Genomic DNA, 20,530 nt, shown 5'->3' with positions numbered 1-20,530 from the left:
CTAAACAATTCATATTCTCTTATGAGAGTATGATTTCTAGATCTTTTTACATCACTTGTTCCTTCATGAGTGACTTGCAAAGTATCCCATATTTCTTTAGCAGATTTGCATTGTGATATTCTAAAAAACTCATCAATAGACAATGTAGATGTAATAATTTCTTTGGCTCTATAGTCATATTGGGCTCTCTTTCTTTCATCATCATTCCATTCACTCCAATGTTTTTCTCTCTTCTCATCATCATCTTTTGTCATTGGGATATAGGGTCCATTTTCAATTGCATCCCATACAGCAATATCAATTACTTCAATGAAAATTCTCATCCTAATTTTCCAGTAAACATAGTTTTCACCATTGAAAACAGGAGGTCTATGAATAGACACACCCTCACCATAGGGTAAGTTGCTATTGGCCATTTTTGAAATCTTGAATAACTCTTAAGAACCTTGCTCTAGATACCAATTGTTAGAAAAGAATGGCTGAATCCAAGAGGGGGGTGAATTTTATTCTATGACACTTAAAAAATTTTCAGAGTATTTAGGATCTTTATTTCAATTAAACTTTTCTAAAGATGAATTTTCAATGAAGTTTCTTAAAGACTTGTTAATGAAAAATGAATCCTATATGCTTTCTTGATTAACCAATAGAACAATATGTAATACTCAGTCCAAACCAATGTTACTCATGCAAACATATTAATCAAGAACAATCTTTTCAATATACAATCAAGATGTTACACAAAGTAAAAGATAAGGGTAAGAGAAGATTGCACAAGTCTTTTATCCTGGTTCAGCCACTCCACATGTGACCTACATCCAATCCTCAATCATAACCTGATCAAGATTTGTTCCACTATCTTAATGAAGAAGGTTTACATGCATACCACACATGCATATACTCTTACATTCAAGATAACCACTTTCTTGACCTCAAGAAAGCACCCCTTGTAGAAACCCACTACAAGAATTCCTTACCACCTGAGAAACCTACTCAAGATTTACAAGTATTCACAAAGAATTAAGGAACGAATTCACCTGGAATTCATAAGCAAATCTTAATCTCTTTTCTTTCAAGAATGTGATGATGATGATCTTTTCTCAAAGCTTTTCAAAAATGTTTTTCCTTCTTGGTTTCACAAAGAAAACTCCCAAGAATGTCACAAAGACTTCACAAACACGTTTTTCCAATTTTGACTCTCAATTCTAACTCTGTTCTGAAGTTTCAAAATGGTCAAACTATTTATAAGTTTTTTAGAACCAGATAATCGACTATTTTAAAGAATAATCGATTATTTTGTTCTTCATGATTTCTGGAAATCAACCAAGAACAATTTAATCGATTATTTTGCTGGATAATCGATTATTCCAGAGAGTCATTTATGGGATAATCGATTATTTCACAAATAATCGATTATTGCAGCAAGGCATCCTTTTTTGCGTATTACTGGAATAATCGATTATATTTAATGATAATCGATTATTTTGAGTTAGTTTTCAAAACTTTATTTTAAGTCTCAAAATAACTTCTTAACCTTTTAAACGCATCATCACACACTCCCTAATCAGATTAGATACAGATTAGCTTATGCACAAAGCACACACAAAAGATAAACTCAACAAAACAAGTTATAAGCTACTCCTATTACATAACATGATAGCCACATTTTTCTTTGACTTTGTTTTTGACTTCTAAGTTGTTGATGTCCTTGGTCAGCTTTGTTCCACACTTTGTTATCATCAAAACCTTTAATCTCCAGAGGTGAGTTGATTCACCACAATGAATCTCAACACACTCCAATCCGAAAAGATATATCCAGAATTAGGTAACTGATGGGGGAGAGCTTATATGAGTACTGGGAGAGATTCAAGAGGTTGTGTGCTAGCTGCCCTCACCATCAAATTTCTGAGCAGCTATTATTGCAGTATTTCTATGAGGGGTTGAACATAATGGATAGAATCATGATTGATGCAGCTAGTGGAGGAGCTCTAGGAGATATGACACCTGCTTCTGCCAGAGGGATGATTGAAAAAATGGCATCCAATTCGCAACAATTCAATATGAGGAGTGATGCCATAGTTGTGAGAGGTGTCCATGATGTGGGAGCCTCTGAGTCAACAGAACATAAGAAGCTAGAGAGTAAGATTGATGCTCTCACCACCTTAGTCTCCCAACTTGCTACAAGTCAGAAATCTGTTGCACTAGTAAAAGTATGTGGCATCTACACTTCAATTAATCATCCAACAGATGCTTGTCCCTCCTTGTAAGACTCTTCTGCAGGTCTTGAGGGACCCCAAGCATATGCTGCCAACATTTACAATAATAGACCTCCACAACAGCAACAACAGAATTATGATTTGTCTTCCAATAGATACAATTCTGGTTAGAGGAATCATCCCAACTTGAGGTGGGGAAACTCTCAGCAGCAGCAAAATTAAGCACCTTTCCAGAACCATCCATCAAGTTCTTCATACCACCATCCTTAACAGAGACCTCCTCCTGCATCTACACCTCCACCAGCTCAACCTTCTACTTCTCCTGAGCCTTCATTGGAGGAGTTGGTGAGGTAGATGACCATTCAGAACATGCAATTACAGTAAGAGACCAGAGCCTTCTTTCAAAGTTTAACAAATCATATGGGGCAGATGGCCACTCAACTCAATCAGGTACAGTCCCAAAATTTAGACAAGTTACCTTCACAAACTGTGCAAAATCCGAAGAATGTGAGTGCCATCACCTTGAGGTCTGGCAAACAAATTGACATACCAACACTTACAGCTATACCTACACCTTCACCTGAGCCTACACTTGAGAAAGAGGCCTCTACAGGTAGTAGCAGAAAATCTCATTCAGGTGGACCTTCTTCTAGTGCACACAGTGATGATCTACATCAGCCTCCTATCCCTCTTCCATTTCCACCAAAATCAATTCCAAGCAAAAAGATGGAAGAGGTGGATAAGGAGATATTGGAGACCTTCAGGAAGGTGGAGGTGAACATACCTCTACTGGATGCCATCAAGCAAATTCCCAGATATGCTAAGTTCCTGAAAGACTTGTGCACCCACAAGAGGAAGCTGAAGGGCAATGAGCGAATCAACATGGGTAGAAATGTCTCAGCACTCAGGTAAATATGTTCCACACATTCCTGAAAAGTGTAAAGACCAAGGTACATTTTGTGTAACTTGCATTATTGGTAACAGTAAATTTGAAAATGCCATTCTTGATTTAGAAGCTTCAATTAATGTCATGCTTCTGTCCATTTTTAATTCTTTGTCTCTTGGACTTTTGCAACCTACTGGTGTGGTCATTCAGTTGGCCAATAGGAGTGTTGCCCACCCCACAGGTTTGTTGAAGATTGAAGAATCTACATCTGGAAGATGTTCCCTAGAAGTTTTAGTTTTGATGTTTTGCTCATGTTGCTTTTTATTTTAAGCCTATGTCAAAAGGATAATGTATTGATTGTTTAAAAGATTAGGCTTGTATGTGTTTGTTTGTTATGTGTTAAAAATTAGTAATTAACATGAAGGTGAAAATATCATAATACTCATTTTTCTTATTTCATTCATTGTTGAGAACATGGAGTATTAATTTACTGAGTGTTTGAGACTTTAAATGAAAACTTGAAAACATCAGAAATTTTCTGAGTTAAGGAATAGATTACCTGAACTGGTAATAGATTACCTGACTCATGTTGAAAAACTGATTGATACTGGAATAATCGATTACCATGTGTGGTAATAGATTACCAAACTGATTCTGATGATTTCAAGAGGAAAAAGGATCGTGTTAATCGATTATCTCTTTAAAGTAATCAATTACCTCTGTTCCAAATGTGAGTTTTGTGTTATTTTAGCATCGTGTTAATCGGTTACCATGTTAGGTAATAGATTAAAACAGGAGCTGAAATAATTAGTTCAGTTATTCTAACTCGTGGTAATAGATTACCATCACAGGTAATAGATTATCTCCGTTATGAATATAACTGAAATAACTGTTTCCTTGCACATGAAAATTGTCTTTAAATAAGATTAAAACTGAAGCTTTTAAAAGAGAATTTTCACACACGGAAAGAAGAGAAATACTTACACGAACAAGAGAGATTTTTTTTTTAGAATACACATTACTGCAAAAGAGAAAAAGATTTTCTGAAAAAGAAAGAAAGAACATATCTGCTGAAAATCAACTTTTGGAAAAAGAAGTGTGCAAGATCAATTCAAGAAGATGAAGTTCATATAGAAAATTCATTCTAAACTGGTTTACGTTGTTGAAGATCATATCTACACGAACAGGTGTACTCGTTTCTGATCTTTTGTTATTGTTTGAATGGTTTTAACTCTTGAGATTAGAGAATCTCTGGAAGAGTTGTGTAAAGAGAAATCTTGAGATAGGTTTTTCTCAAGTAGGATATTGTGGGATCAATATTCTTGGGTTATATGTTTCTTGTGGAGTCAAGAAATGGTTTGTTAATCTTGTGGGTGTCAAGATTTGCTTGTTAAATTCATTGATTGGATATTGCTTGTGCAGGGTGCATGTAAAGAATATCAATAGTGGATTTGACTGGATTTAGAGGTGTATCTAAATCTGAAACTGGATGTAGGCCTTTGGATGGCTGAACCAGTATATATCTTGGTGCATGATTTTCTTAACTCTTACACTCTTTACATTCTGTATAAGTTTCTTGATTAATGTTGTATGAAGAAAAACATTATCTGCAGAAACTGAACTTTAAAGATTCTTGGTAATTGATAAATTCAATCTTTACATATCTTGTATTAATTGTGTTATTCAAATCTTGTTGGATAAGCTGTGCATATATAACTCTGAATTACTTTTTATGTTTAAAGGTTTGTTTTAAATCAAGTTTTGTTTGGTAAAGATTTAGAAAGCAAACAAGAAAAGGAAAACTAACATAGAATCTATTCACCCCCCCTTCTAGATTCTAACCGTAGGGACCAACAATTGGTACCAGAGCTGTATCTTGTAAAACATTCAAGACTAGATCTTTAGAAAGGTTAGATGGCTGGTAATCAATTACCGTTTGCTGAAGGTGCTTCTATAAACAGACCCCCATTGTTTTGTGGAGATAACTATCCCTTTTGGAAAGTTAGAATGAAAATTTTCATGGAATCTGTTCATAGAAATATTTGGCAGGCTGTAATCACAGATTACAAAATACCCACTAAGATAGAGGGAGGAAAAGAAATTGAGAAACCATATGATAGCTGGGATCAAAGTGAAATTAGAAGAGCAGAGAATGATGCAAAAGCTTTAAATATGATACATTCTGCACTAAATTCTGATGAATTTTTTAGAATTTCAGCTTGTTCTACAGCAAAGGAAGCTTGGGATTTAATCCAAGTAACACATGAAGGAACTCCAGAAGTGAGAAGAGCTAGAAAGAACACACTCATTCAGGAATATGAAACCTTCAGAATGAATCAAGGTGAAACTGTCATGGATATGCAAAAGAGGTTCATTCACATAATAAATCACCTAAAAGGATTAGGGAAAGACTTCGTGGAAGAAGAAGTAAATGTCAAAATCCTGAAGTCACTAAACAGAAGATGGCAACCAACTGTCACAGCAATTACAGAGTCAAAGAACTTAGCTCAGATGACAAGTGCTGAGTTATTTGGAAAGCTAAGAGAATATGAGATGGATCTGTCAAGGATTGCTGATGAAGAACAAAAAGATAAAAAGGCAAAAGGTCTGGCCTTAAAGGTAAAAGAATCCTCAAGTGATGAAGAGGATAGCAGCAATGAAAGTTCTGAACAAGAAGAATTAAATCTAATGGTGAAGAATTTCAGAAAATTCATGAGAAGGAAGAACAACAATAAGAGATTCTCCAGTCAGAAGAAATCCTTCAAGAAGAATGAAAACTCATCTCCAAAGTTCAAATGTTTTGAATGTGGAAAAGCTGGACACATGAGAGCTGACTGTCCAAGCCTGAAAAAGAATGAGGAGACGAAACAAAAGTTCAGATCAAAGAAAAAGAAAGCATACATAGCATGGGAAGAGAATGCCTCAACAACTTCAAGTGATAGTGATGAGGATCAGGAAGCAAATCTCTGTCTCATGACCAAACATAATTCAGATTATGAGGTATATGATTCTGACTCATCTATTGACTCGTATGATGAATTGCAAAATGCATTTGCTGAACTGTATGCTGAAGCAAAGAAATTAGAAAAATCAAATAATGTTTACAAAAAGAAAATGACACACATGAGAGATAAAATTTCTGATTTAGAGAATGATAACAGGAAACTACTTTCAGATATCTCTAAACTAAAGTCACCATGTGAGAACTGTGAAACATTGTATGCTGCATTAAAAGCAAAGGATAAAGAAAAACAGAATGTTAATGTTATGAAATCCATTAATTCCCACTCATGTAACTATTGTATGAAATCTGGTCATAACTACTACAGATGCATGATAAGGAAATTTGGCATTCCTAGTGGAAAATATAAATGGATTAAGAAATTAGATTATGTACTCACTGATTCTCCAGGACCCAAGATCCATTGGGTACCAAAATCAAATTGAATAACTTGTGTTGCAGGTGTGCTTGAGAGCAAAGCAATCAATGTGGTACTTAGACAGCGGCTGCTCAAGACACATGACAGGAGATAAAAGCAAATTTATCTCATTACAGGAAAAAGAAGGAGGATCTGTAACATATGGAGATAACAACAAAGGCAGAATACTAGGCTCAGGCAGTGTTGGTAACAATTCCAATACTCTCATTGAAAATGTCCTGTATGTAGAAGGTCTCAAATATAACCTGCTTAGTATTAGCCAGCTTTGTGACAAAAATTACAATATCTCTTTTAATAATCAATGCTGTATGGTTTGTGATAAGGAATCAAATGAAGTCCTGCTTATAGGAAAAAGAGTCAATAACATATACATCTTAGACTTAGAGCATTCATCATCCAATTCTTGTCTCACATCACATGATAATATAACATGGTTATGGCATAGACGCATTGCACATATAAATGCAGATCAGTTAAATAGACTTGCATCTAAAGATCTTGTTAGTGGTCTTCCAAAGATCAAGTTCTCTAAACAAGGACTTTGTGATGCATGTCAAAAGGGAAAGCAGACTAGAGCTTCTTTTAAATCAAAGAAAGTTATGTCAACCTCTAGACCGCTGGAACTTTTGCACATGGATCTCTTTGGACCATCAAGAACCAAAAGTCTAGGTGGAAACACTTATGCTTTAGTTCTCATTGATGACTACTCCAGATTCACATGGGTTGCATTTATATCCCATAAAGACAATGCTTTTAAAGCCTTTAGAATCATTTCAAAAAGAATTCAGAATGAAAAGGACTTGAAAATTAAATCTTTGCGAAGTGATCATGGTGGTGAATTTCAAAATGAATCTTTTCAAACTTTTTGTGAAGAAAATGGTATTAATCACAATTTTTCTGTCCCTAGAACTCCTCAACAAAATGGAGTTGTAGAGAGGAAAAATAGATCTCTAATAGAGCTAGCAAGAGCCATGTTAAATGAAAATGGTTTACCAAAATACTTTTGGGCTGATGCAGTAAGCACTGCATGCTATGTTCTAAATAGAATCTTGATTAGACCTATGTTAAAGAAAACACCATATGAGCTTTACAAAGGAAGAAAGCCTGACATTTCACATTTTAAAGTGTTTGGCTGTAAGTGTTTTGTTCTGAATAATGGAAAAGACACTCTTGGAAAATTTGATGCTAAGGCTGATGAAGGAGTTTTTATTGGATATTCTGCAATTAGCAAAGCATATAGAGTCTTTAACAAAAGTACCTTATCTGTTGAAGAATCTATACATGTTACTTTTGATGAAACTAACATCCTTGAAAAAGGAAAATCTCTTAATGATGAAGATGAGATAGGTGACAGTATTACACAAGAAGAAGAAAAACTGGAACTACAGCAGAAAACACCATCTGAAGACACATCACTACCCAAAGAATGGAGGAAACCCAAAGATCTATCTCTGGATAACATTCTTGGAGATATAAATAAGGGAGTTTCTACTAGACACTCTTTTAATCTTCTAAGTGATGATATGGCATTTGTTTCTCAAATTGAACCATTATGTGTGGAACATGCATTAAAAGATGAATTCTGGATAATGGCCATGCATGATGAACTGAATCAATTCAAAAGAAATGATGTTTGGATTTTAGTTCCTTTCAATAAGAATATGAATATCATTGGTACAAAATGGGTTTTCAGAAACAAACTAAATGAAGAAGGTGTTATAGTTAAAAATAAAGCTAGATTAGTAGCCAAAGGATACAATCAACAGGAAGGTATAGACTTTGGTGAAACATATGCTCCAGTTGCTAGATTAGAAGCTGTTAGGCTTTTACTTGCATTTGCTTGTGTGTTTGATTTCAAACTATATCAAATGGATGTGAAAAGTGCATTTTTAAATGGTTTAATTGATGAAGAAGTTTATGTAGCTCAACCACCTGGTTTTGTTGACTGCAAATTACCTAAGCATGTTTACAAGCTCAAGAAAGCTTTGTATGGACTGAAACAAGCTCCAAGGAAATGGTATGAAAGGCTGAGTAAGTTTCTACTAACTCATGACTTTCAAAGAGGTAATGTTGATAAAACTCTTTTCATAAAGAGAAAATCAAAAGATATTCTGCTGATTCAGATTTATGTTGATGATATAATATTTGGATCAACTAACCAATCTCTTTGTGGAGAATTTGTTTCCAATATGCAGAAGGAGTTTGATATGTCTATGATGGGAGAATTAAGCTTCTTCCTAGGACTACAAGTCAAACAAATGGAAAATGGAATTTTTCTACATCAAACTAAATATAGCAAAGAACTGTTAAAGAAATTTGATATGGAGAATTGTAAGATATCAAATACTCCTATGTCTACTAATTGTTATCTAGATAGTGATATTGCAGGAAAAGATGTTGAAGAATCAATGTATAGAGGGATCATTGGATCTCTTCTGTATCTAACAGCTAGCAGACCTGACATCATGTACAGTGTATGTGTATGTGCTAGATTCCAATCAAAACCAAAGGAATCACATCTGAAGGCTGTAAAGAAAATACTGAAGTATTTGAAAGGCACAATCAATGTTGGATTGTGGTATCCTAAAGGTACTTCTCCATCTTTAACTGGTTACTCTGACTCCGATTTTGCTGGTTGTAAATTGGATAGGAAAAGTACAAGTGGAACGTGCCACACGTTTGGAGAATGTCTCATATCGTGGCAGAGCAAGAAACAAGCTTGTGTAGCACTCTCAACTGCTGAAGCTGAGTATATAGCTGCTGGAAGCTGCTGTGCTCAGTCAATTTGGTTTAAACATCAACTTCAAGACTTTGGATTGAAGATTGATCACATACCACTGAAGTGTGACAACACAAGTGCAATTAACATTTCAAGGAATCCTATTCTACACTCAAGAACTAAGCACATTGAAGTTAGACATCACTTTATCAGAGATCATGTAGAGAAAGGAGACTGTGACATCAAATTCATAATGTCAGAAGATCAACTTGCTGACATCTTTACAAAGCCTCTACCAAAGGAAAGATTTTTCAAGCTAAGAACCAATCTTGGTATCATTAGTGAGTCCAATCTATCCTAAATCTCATAATTAAAGTATGATTGTGTGAATATGCATGAAATTGCTAAGCACTTATAGGTTTAAACTTGATGTATGTGCACTCATAATAGGAAATCACACAAAACACAGTATGCCCTGTATCTGCACACATTTCTCTGTGATAAATCGATTACCTATCGGGTTAATCGATTACCATTGGAAGAAATGAAGAAATTGCTGAAAAATCAACAGCAGTAATCGATTATCAATTTTCAGTAATCGACTACCTCTGCTACTTTGATGCAATTTCTGATGCATACCCACTGTGATAATCGATTACCATGCGGGTTAATCGATTACCACTCACTCACTTGCATAATTACCCTGTTTCAGTTGCGAGATAATCGATTACCAACTGGGTTAATCGATTACCTGACGCGAACCCCTGTTTTTTTTAAGTACTCAAAAACCCTCTTTAAATCTGTTTCGAATTCAAATTAATTCAAAACTCTCTCCATTTTTGCTTCAAACTAAAACGAACGAAACCCCTGGTTCCCTTTTCTATCTCAAAATCTCTTTCAAAACCTAACCCTAAGCCCCATTCATGGAAAGTCTTGGCAAAGGAAAGCGTGTAAAGCACAAAGCCAACAGAGATTACCCTCGTCCTACTACTCAAGGTCAAGGTACATCTAAAAAGAAGAAACAAGAGTCCTCTCGTCCAGAACCTGAAGAAGAATATTCTCATTCGTGGTTATCAAGGAAGTCTCAAGAGGAAACTTTCAATGAGTCTTTTGCTTGCAAAGACATTGTGGCTCCAAAGGTACTCTACTCGTCTTGGCTTATAGAGCAAGGTTTTACATTTCCTACTCTGTTATCTTGTCAAGGAGTTAGCAAATTTGTTGGGTTAAGTGGACTGTACTACCCTGATCTTGTTAGGGTCTTTTACTCAAATTTGGGAAGAGATGAAAATGGTGCTTTGGTTTCAGAAGTTAAAGGAATAAAAGTTACTCTATCTGCTGATGTATTTTTGAAGATTGGTGGATTAACCAGAAATGGTATTAAACCTACCTTCAATGAATTAAAGATGAAAAATTTCTCAATAGGTAAAGATACGTTTTTTATGAGTATTCTGAGGGATGTTTCAGCCTGGGAGGCTAATAAAGAATACAAAAGAAAAGAAAAGAGGAAAATTACATATAATGCTGGAGGTCTACGAGTGGAAGATAGACTCCTACATTATGTAATTGTTTGGATTCTGGCAGCAAGGGGGAGCAATCACGCACAAATCAGTGAAGAAGATATGGCACTGCTCGCAGCTTTTAAGAACAAAATTCAAGTTGATTGGGTATATGTGGTAGAAGACATAATGCTAAAGACAAGGAGGTTAATGGACTGCAAGTGTCCATATGCTGTGTTCATAAGCAAGGTATTGGTGTTCTATAAAGTTCCCTTAACTGGTGAAACAAGAGAGGTCACCAGAGATGTTCATGATATCAAGGATAGAGCTCTGAAAATGATGAAGTTAGTGAAAACAGATGCTGGTTGGATAGCAAAGGAAGATGTTCCTACTGCTGAGACTACAGAGCCGTCTCAACCTGAAGTTCAAACTGAAGAAGAGGAAGGAGCTGAAGAGCCCAAGCCTCTTTCTACTTTTGAGCTATCTGTTCTGGCAAAGCTAGATGACATCAGAGAAACTCAGAGAAGAGATTATCAAGAGCTGAAGGCTTGTCTTGAATCTATATCTGAACGACTGGATGCGATGAACATACCCTACCCTGAAGAAATTTAGTTATGCATTACATTTTAGGCACTGCATTTTAATTTGTTCTGCATAAATACTTTGATTTATATTTCAGACTTAAAGTTTGTAATAGTTGTAGTATTTGTATGCTTCTGAACATTTTTAATGCTTATATGATGAAAGTCTTATTAAGTGCTTGTTGTTTTTGTTGCATAAGTATCATGTTATTTCTCTGTTTACTCTGTTTTTTTTGGTTTGGTTAAGCCAAACAGGGGGAGAAATTCATGAGAAACTGATTAAATGTTTATATGGTTGTTTATGTATTGTATAAGAAAGAAATGGAAATAGAACTGCATAATGCTTTGTATGGAAGTTTTTGTTCTAGACATATGCAGGTTCAAATTCAAGTTCAAATTTCAAACAAACAAGTGAAACAAAACAACATGATGATTGTGAAAGTCAACATGAAGAGTTTGGCTCATCAAAACCAAAAAGGGGGAGATTGTTGAAGATTGAAGAATCTACATCTGGAAGATGTTCCCTAGAAGTTTTAGTTTTGATGTTTTGCTCATGTTGCTTTTTATTTTAAGCCTATGTCAAAAGGATAATGTATTGATTGTTTAAAAGATTAGGCTTGTATGTGTTTGTTTGTTATGTGTTAAAAATTAGTAATTAACATGAAGGTGAAAATATCATAATACTCATTTTTCTTATTTCATTCATTGTTGAGAACATGGAGTATTAATTTACTGAGTGTTTGAGACTTTAAATGAAAACTTGAAAACATCAGAAATTTTCTGAGTTAAGGAATAGATTACCTGAACTGGTAATAGATTACCTGACTCATGTTGAAAAACTGATTGATACTGGAATAATCGATTACCATGTGTGGTAATAGATTACCAAACTGATTCTGATGATTTCAAGAGGAAAAAGGATCGTGTTAATCGATTATCTCTTTAAAGTAATCGATTACCTCTGTTCCAAATGTGAGTTTTGTGTTATTTTGGCATCGTGTTAATCGGTTACCATGTTAGGTAATAGATTAAAACAGGAGCTGAAATAATTAGTTCAGTTATTCTAACTCGTGGTAATAGATTACCATCACAGGTAATAGATTATCTCCGTTATGAATATAACTGAAATAACAGTTTCCTTGCACATGAAAATTGTCTTTAAATAAGATTAAAACTGAAGCTTTTAAAAGAGAATTTTCACACACGGAAAGAAGAGAAATACTTACACGAACAAGAGAGATTTTTTTTTAGAATACACATTACTGCAAAAGAGAAAAAGATTTTCTGAAAAAGAAAGAAAGAACATATCTGCTGAAAATCAACTTTTGGAAAAAGAAGTGTGCAAGATCAATTCAAGAAGATGAAGTTCATATAGAAAATTCATTCTAAACTGGTTTACGTTGTTGAAGATCATATCTACACGAACAGGTGTACTCGTTTCTGATCTTTTGTTATTGTTTGAATGGTTTTAACTCTTGAGATTAGAGAATCTCTGGAAGAGTTGTGTAAAGAGAAATCTTGAGATAGGTTTTTCTCAAGTAGGATATTGTGGGATCAATATTCTTGGGTTATATGTTTCTTGTGGAGTCAAGAAATGGTTTGTTAATCTTGTGGGTGTCAAGATTTGCTTGTTAAATTCATTGATTGGATATTGCTTGTGCAGGGTGCATGTAAAGAATATCAATAGTGGATTTGACTGGATTTAGAGGTGTATCTAAATCTGAAACTGGATGTAGGCCTTTGGATGGCTGAACCAGTATATATCTTGGTGCATGATTTTCTTAACTCTTACACTCTTTACATTCTGTATAAGTTTCTTGATTAATGTTGTATGAAGAAAAACATTATCTGCAGAAACTGAACTTTAAAGATTCTTGGTAATTGATAAATTCAATCTTTACATATCTTGTATTAATTGTGTTATTCAAATCTTGTTGGATAAGCTGTGCATATATAACTCTGAATTACTTTTTATGTTTAAAGGTTTGTTTTAAATCAAGTTTTGTTTGGTAAAGATTTAGAAAGCAAACAAGAAAAGGAAAACTAACATAGAATCTATTCAACCACCCCTTCTAGATTCTAACCGTAGGGACCAACAAGGTTTTGTAGAGGATGTCCTGGTTCGGGTTGGTGAACTTATTTTTCCCGCTGATTTTTATGTTCTTGATATGGATGAGGGATTCTCCCATGGTTCTGTCCCAATCATTATAGGCAGACCATTTTTGAAAATAGCCCGGACCAAGATTGATGTATATGTTGGTACCTTGTTTACGAAATTTGGTGATATTGTTGTTCATTTAATATTGTGGATGCCATGAAATTTCCTTCTGAAGCTCATTCTATTTTTCGTGCTGAATTGATTGATGATTTAGTTGATGAGCACATTCATGATTTTGATTCTTATCATGCTAAGAAACATTCATTTTTATTTGATCTGTATAACTGCCTTTCATGCATTGAGTTTGAAAATCTGAATATAAGTCTGAATATGAAATTGATTGTGATGAGGCATCTGAATTTGATACTTTGGGTGTTGTACCTCTTGGTCTTGATTTTATATTCAAGCTATACTAACAAAATATAATAAGAGTGTTCAAATCAAGATAGGCCCATATTGAAACTTGGTTTGGGCCTTCCAAGCCCATAGGGCCCATTGGGCCTTGACTGGCCCAATCTTCTATGTCTAGCCCACTCCTCTTGGATCTTTGAGTGTGTCACCTCTTGCATTCCCAAGTATGATTCCATCACCTGATCTTCAGTCTTCGAGTAGAAGCTCCATTATTTCTCTTGTGATAGTGAGGTGGAGATCCGGTTCTTCAACCTGCTGATGTTGTGAGTATTATTGTGTCAGCCTCTTCAGGTTGCCTGCTAATATTGTGAGTATTATTATGCCGGCCTCTCCAGGCCGCCTGCTGATATTGTGAGTATTATTATGCTAGCCTCTCCAGCCCGCTTGCTGATGGTGAGTATTATTGTGTCGGCCTCTCCAGGCCGCCTGTTGATGGTGAGTATTATTATGCCAGCCTCTCCAGGCCGCCTACTGATGGTGAGTATTATTGTACCGGCCTCTCCAGGCCGCCTGCTGATGGTGAGTATTATTATGACGACCTCTCCAGGCTACCTACTGATGGTGAGTATTATTGTGCCGGCCTCTCCAGGCCGCCTGCTGATGGTGAGTATTATTATGTCGGCCTCTCCAAGCAGCCTGCTGATGGTGAGTATTATTGTGCTGGCCTCTCCAGGCCGCCTGCTGATGGTGAGTATTATTATGCCGACCTCTCCAGGCCGCCTGCTGGTGGTGATGATGTGATTGTCCCTTTTCTATCGGAGGACGTCTGATGAAGACGAGGATTGCTGGTAGGTGGTGCCCTTGTGATTGTGGGAAAAGGAGTAAATGTCGAGTATTATTATGCCTAGCCTCTCTAGGCTGCCTACTGATGATGATGATGTGATCCCCCTTTTCTTTGGGAGGACGTCTGATGAAGACGAGGATTGCTGGTAGGTGGTGCCCTTGTGATTGTGGGCAAAGAAGTTGATGCGTGACAGGGATTCTAGTGTTGCCCCTGTCGTGTGAGTATTGTGATGCCTCTCCAGGCGCAATGTTGATTGTTGATGGATGGTTGTGGAATGAAAGACTGCCCCTAGGTGGATGGGCAGGAGATGTTTGTTGTGCCCCTGTGTTGGTGGGCAGAGAAGTGGATGGCTGGAAGGGATTCTAGTGTTGCCCCTGCCATGTGAGTATTGTGATGCCTCTCCAGGCGTCTTTTTGTGGTAGGTTGGTATTTGGTATTGTTCTTGTCAACGTGAGTATTGTAATGCCTCTTCAGGCGTTTGCTTGTGGTAGGGTTTTTTCTGAATTTCATTTTTCAGCTTCGGCTTTTTTCATGTTTGAAGCTTGTCTTTTTTGCTATTTTTCTAAATGCTTCGTCTTTTTCAACATTTACGAAGCTCGCCTTTTTCTCATGTTGTTTTTGCTTTTTTATTGTCATCATTGGTGGAGGGATCTATTCTCATGATGATGTTATTTGCTGAATCTTTATTGACGAGTATTGTTTTGGAAGCCACTTCTGGCTTTGGTTAGGAAGTCATTCCTGGTCTTGACATTTTTTGAATTATCCTTCATTTGGTGAAGAGCAAGGCGTGATGGCCTCTTCATGCTTATAGGCTTGCTTGTTTGATTATTGAGCTTTTATGAATGCTTTGTCCTGACGACTCCCTTTGACCATGGCAAGTATAATGCATGGATGCATGGATGCAATGAAACTGCAAGACAGGAATGATTCTTTTATTTTTTGTGTAACGCCCTTCCATATGCCCCTAACTCATATGCATGCGATGCAGTTTATGCTCATGTGTTTGTTCCTAAAGATGCAATTTATTTTTTTTTGTCGGGAAATTAACCTGTACGCATTAAGGTTAATGTTGACGATTTCTTTCTATCCATGCCAATCTTGATTACTATCGGGATATGTTCTTTTGAGCCTAAGCTTCAGTGGCTCCTTGACTATCTAGTCGATGTGTGGTCAAGCATCTCTAACCTCTATTTGAGGACATCTCGGCCTTCCCTCTGTGAGTATTCACTGTGCATTTTTCGTGTATCTTTTCGGTACCATTTTAATGCCATAAGGGTTAATAGAAAAGAAAGAAGGCACACCCCCAAGTCATCACTCCACTTTCTTTCTTTCGATTTTCAACTCAGGTCGCTACTTTGACGTCCTAACTTTTACCTAGGTTACTTGAGATGCGTTCCCTAGCGGACACTTTCTTTTGATCCTTACTTTTGCCTAGGTTTCCCTTTTTGATTGTGGGTTGCCTAGCAGATCTTGCCCTAACTTTTGCGCAGCCCCCTTAATGGGTTTCCTGCCAGGCCTTCATTTTTTTTTTGCAGCACTCATGAGTTATGGGATGTCTTTATTTTATCAAACCCTAGTCATGTTTGAATTCCCGATTGTTTCTTTATTATCCTTTCCTTGCTATTATTGAGTAACATCTTTGTTGCAGATACATTTTGTTTGTTAAGAGTTGATGGATGAGGCCTAGAGTGGATATTTAGAGGGAGAAGAGAAGCGAAAGAGTGTTATGGCATTTAAAATAGTACTTTCAATTTACACGTGCCCCTTTAACAAAGCTCGAAGGTCCGGGCATGCCCCGAGTTCGTGATTCATACACAGAGAGATAGATGAAGGTTGCCCCCTAGAAAGTCATCGATGATTTGTTAATTTCAAAAAACCGTTCTACTTGCTTGGACGTCGGTGTTTCAAACTACGAGTGAAATCTTTATGAATTCTTGCTTTCAAAGGGAATACTCGAGCCACCTATCGATTTTAACCCAGATAGACATTTCTTATTTTATATATCCCTAACTTTTGCATAGGACGTATCCTATCGGGATTTTGATTCTTTTTCTTCACCCTAAATTTTGCCTAGGACGCCCTTTACAGCTTTTCATCCTAGCGGGTCCTCATCATGCAATGTCTTTATTCTTCAATTGGGTTTTGTCTTGTAATTCCCTAGAAGCAAGGATTCGTCCATTCTTGATCATTCCTCCTATCCCAACAATTTTCATTTCCGCATGGGGAACTCTCGGTGTTTGAATCGTCGATTTGGGTGTGTGATGCCCCAATTACTGATAAGTGTTCCCCGATTTCATATGTCGGGTTCGCATTTGATTACAGTAATTTCCATTATCTGGCTAACACGCACAAATGAAATTTCCCTTTTTATTCTTATTTATTATTTACAAGAAAGGCGTGTTATCTATATGAAACGTAAAATAGGATGCAAAGACATATGAGAAATTCAACGGATATCATTCTCATTAATTTTTGTTTAGAGAATATTCTTTGCATACTATTATATGTGCCTTCCATTTCTAACGAATGTATGCTAATGTATTATCCTAAGAGATGCATGATATTTATTTTCTACCTAAATTTTATCATGTTTTTGGCTAAGGATTATGATGCATGATTATTTTTGCTATATTTTTTATTTGTTTTTGTTGTTTTTTTTATAAAATAAACTATCCTATATGATGCTTTGAGGTTTGGGTATATAGAAAGAAGTTAAATTTTTTATCATATTTTTTATTAATATCTATTCGTTTGTAATTCTTATCCATTTGAAATAAATAAAGACAAACAAATGCAACACACATATGTTCAAACAAATGTACACCCGCGAACAACCATGTTTAAATCCTTGGTCTGTGGTCTGATGGAATCATACTTGGGAATGCAAGAGGTGACACACTCAAAGATCCAAGAGGAGTGGGCTAGACATGGAAGATTGGGCCAGTCAAGGCCCAATGGGCCCTATGGGCTTGGAAGGCCCAAACCAAGTTTCAATATGGGCCTATCTTGATTTGAACACTCTTATTATATTTTGTTAGTATAGCTTGAATATATTTTGGTCTTGTATTTTTGGACCACATAGAGTAGCATTTTAGGTTTTAGGCTTGTTGGGCCTAGTTTTGGGCTTCATGGGCCTTTGGGCTTTTGGTACCCAATATTGGGCTCATTTTCATTCTTGTAATTTGATGGAAGAGCATGGGCTAAAGGCCCAACCACTAGAGCTATGGCCAGGAGGTTACTTGAAGATTTGACTGCTTCAGAGCTTAGTGGGCCCAATGGGCTTGGTGGGCCTAGGGTGCTTCTCACTTGGGCTTGATTGATTATACACCATGTTTAATTGTACTTTCTTAGTATAGGAATCTATTTTCATGTTGGTCTTGTATTTTGACCATAGATTAGGGTTTAGGTGTTTTGGGCTTAATTTTGGGCTTCTTGGGCTTTGGGCTTTTGATACCCAATATTGGGCTCATTCTTCTTCTTATATTTTTCTCTATTCATTGTATTCATTAGACCAATGTATTTCGGTCACTAGAATAGGATTATATGAAGAAAACATTAATAGGAGAATTAGGTTTCATTTAGACATCATTTAGAGTAATTTGAGTTGAATTTGAGTCACATGGTTTGCATGGGATGGATCCGGCCATGTGAGCTCCAAATTCACCTCAAATCACTTCTAAATGACTCCTAAATGAGGGTAGCATCTGAATTAGTCACGTTGGAAGCCAAAGTTTGAATTTCAAATTCAAACTTGAAATTCAAACTAGGCGCCAATTTGGTTGATTTGAAATTGCCGCCCAAAGTTAACCTAATTGCTTCCTATAAGTGTATCTTTTCCCACCTTTTGTAAACACTTTTGAATATATGAATTTTCTGAACTTGTATTCAGCCAAATTCCCTCAAGAGTCACCGAAACCATCCAAGAGAGAAAACCTTAAGAGAGTGCCTTCAATTCCCTTAGGAAACCTAGCTTCCTTCTCTTTGAAGTGTGCAATCCCTTGAGACTTGTGCTTGGATGCTTCCGTCCATGGATTAGAGCTTCTAATCCTCACGAATTCCTCTTCCAAAGGTGTTCAAGTTTTCGGTCCTATCTCCTTGATTGAAGATCCGTGCATGAGGAGAGCTAAGGAGAAGCTACATCTTCCACTTCTCCATTTCTCTTCCATCATAATTTTTACTTTCCATTGTATTTGTTGGACCAATGTATTTAGGTCATTAGATTAGGAAAATATAAGAAATACTAAAGTAGGCTAACTAGGTTAAATTAGGTTTAATTTGGAAGACATTTAAGTTACATTTGAGTCACATGTTTTGCACCAATTGGTGGCTGAACATGTGACACTCAAATTAACCCTAAATGACTCTCAAATCAAACCTAGATACACATTAGGTACCTAAAGTTTCGGCCAAACACATGGGAGCCAAAATTTGAATTCAAATTTCAAATTTGAATTCAAATTTTGGGCGCCACATGTAAGCTTTGACTTAGGCACCCAAATGTGTGCAAAACCGGAAGCTACTTAAGTGTTTCTTCTACTCTTTGTATTCACTTTTGAGGTATATGAAATTTGAGAGCATTTTCTGCCAAATTTCGTTCAAGAGTCACCAAGAGAGAAACCTCACTTTCTAGGAACCCTAGCTAGGTTTTCCTCCTCTTTGAAGTGAGCTTTCCCTTGCACCTTAAGCTTGGATGCTTCCATCCAAGGCTTAAGCCTCTTCCATTCATGATACTTCCTCCAACAAGTGTTCATCATTGTGGTTTGCATCTCCTGGAAGAAGATCCGAGCAAAGGTGAAGCTAAGGAGAAGCACTACTTCCACTTCTCCTACCTTCTCCATCAATTTTGGTATCAGAGCAAGGTTCTTCAAGGAGATAAGTGCTTCATCTTTTGTGTCCAAAATCTGTGTTCAATTTGTTCTTCTTATCTTGATTGAGTTTTTCAATTCGGATCTATATGCTTCGAATCACATTTTGTTCCATAGATCCAGTGTTTGATTGTTTTGAATTTCTTCCACAATCAACATGTTTAGGAACTATTTGCTTGTGCTATTTTGATTTTATTTTGAGTCTCTCCATTCCTTGTATGTGTCCGTGATTGGACCTCATGCATATGCATTAGATTTTGTTTTTGAATCTTTGTTTTGTCTTAGAAGTTCATGTTTAGTCCTTATATGTTGCAAATTCCTTGAATAGCATGTTTAACCTAGTTATATTTTGATTTGTGTGTCTACATTTTGCTCTCGGTTTGCTCTCATTGTTGCCTACCTATATGTGCTTTTTCTTTTACCTTATTGTGTTCATAATTTTCTATTAGTTCTAGCAAATTTCTTTAGAGTTAGGTTTCCATTGTGTACTTAAGTTTTCAAATCACTTTCCATTGAAAAATCTTAAGAAAAAAATTTGTTACCTAAAATTTCAAGTGTTTAACCTACTTCTAGTGCACTTTTCTTGTGGATTAAAATTAAAAAAAAAGTGTATTAAGGCTGGAAAACAGAGGAAATACAGAGCCTAAAGTGTTTCAAAAGATTTAAAAAAAAAAGAGTGTACAAAAGAATCCAAAACAAAACCTAAAAACTAGAGCACTAGTTTCCTTGTTTTCACTTGAATTTTGACCTAACTTGTAGTCTCAGTTTCTATAGCTTGGAATCATAGAAAAATTTGAAACAAAAGGAAATTACCTTCTCTGGAATATTAATTTGAATCTAGAAAAAATAAAGAATAAAAAAAAATTATATAAAACAAATTAAAAGGAAAAAGCCGAGAGGTGTACAATCTGAAAAATCTACTTGATTCCTTGTTATTGTTTTGACTACTATTTGTTCTATACTTATCCAATTGCTTT

At 36.0% G+C, this 20,530-nt stretch overlaps 1 protein-coding gene across 1 annotated transcript; it reads left to right on the top strand.

Annotated features, from left to right (window-relative positions):
- The first annotated feature begins 1,829 nt into the window (after positions 1-1,829).
- Positions 1,830-14,215, top strand: LOC145953383 (uncharacterized). The gene is made up of 6 exons (XM_083067323.1): positions 1,830-2,207; positions 2,278-2,379; positions 2,487-2,563; positions 3,029-3,121; positions 3,198-3,340; positions 14,187-14,215. The coding sequence occupies exons 1-6, from the start codon at positions 1,830-1,832 to the stop codon at positions 14,213-14,215; spliced, it is 822 nt and encodes a 273-aa protein (XP_082923449.1).
- The last annotated feature ends 6,315 nt before the right edge of the window (positions 14,216-20,530 follow it).

The sequence above is a fragment of the Cajanus cajan genome, chromosome 11, assembly GCF_000230855.2.
Source record: "Cajanus cajan strain Asha chromosome 11, NIPB_CcT2T_4, whole genome shotgun sequence".
In the NCBI taxonomy this organism is placed as follows: domain Eukaryota; kingdom Viridiplantae; phylum Streptophyta; class Magnoliopsida; order Fabales; family Fabaceae; genus Cajanus; species Cajanus cajan.
This window is presented reverse-complemented; position numbering and strand designations above follow the sequence as displayed.

What these genes read in the sequence shown, in the direction of transcription:
- LOC145953383 (XM_083067323.1), top strand. Translation starts at nt 1,830, where the DNA reads ATGGGGGAGAGCTTATATGAGTACTGGGAGAGATTCAAGAGGTTGTGT. An exon ending in TCATTGGAGGAGTTGGTGAG is followed by an intron (nt 2,564 to 3,028) that starts GTAGATGACCAT and finishes GCAAATTCCCAG; the next exon opens with ATATGCTAAGTTCCTGAAAG. An exon ending in AGAAATGTCTCAGCACTCAG is followed by an intron (nt 3,122 to 3,197) that starts GTAAATATGTTC and finishes TATTGGTAACAG; the next exon opens with TAAATTTGAAAATGCCATTC.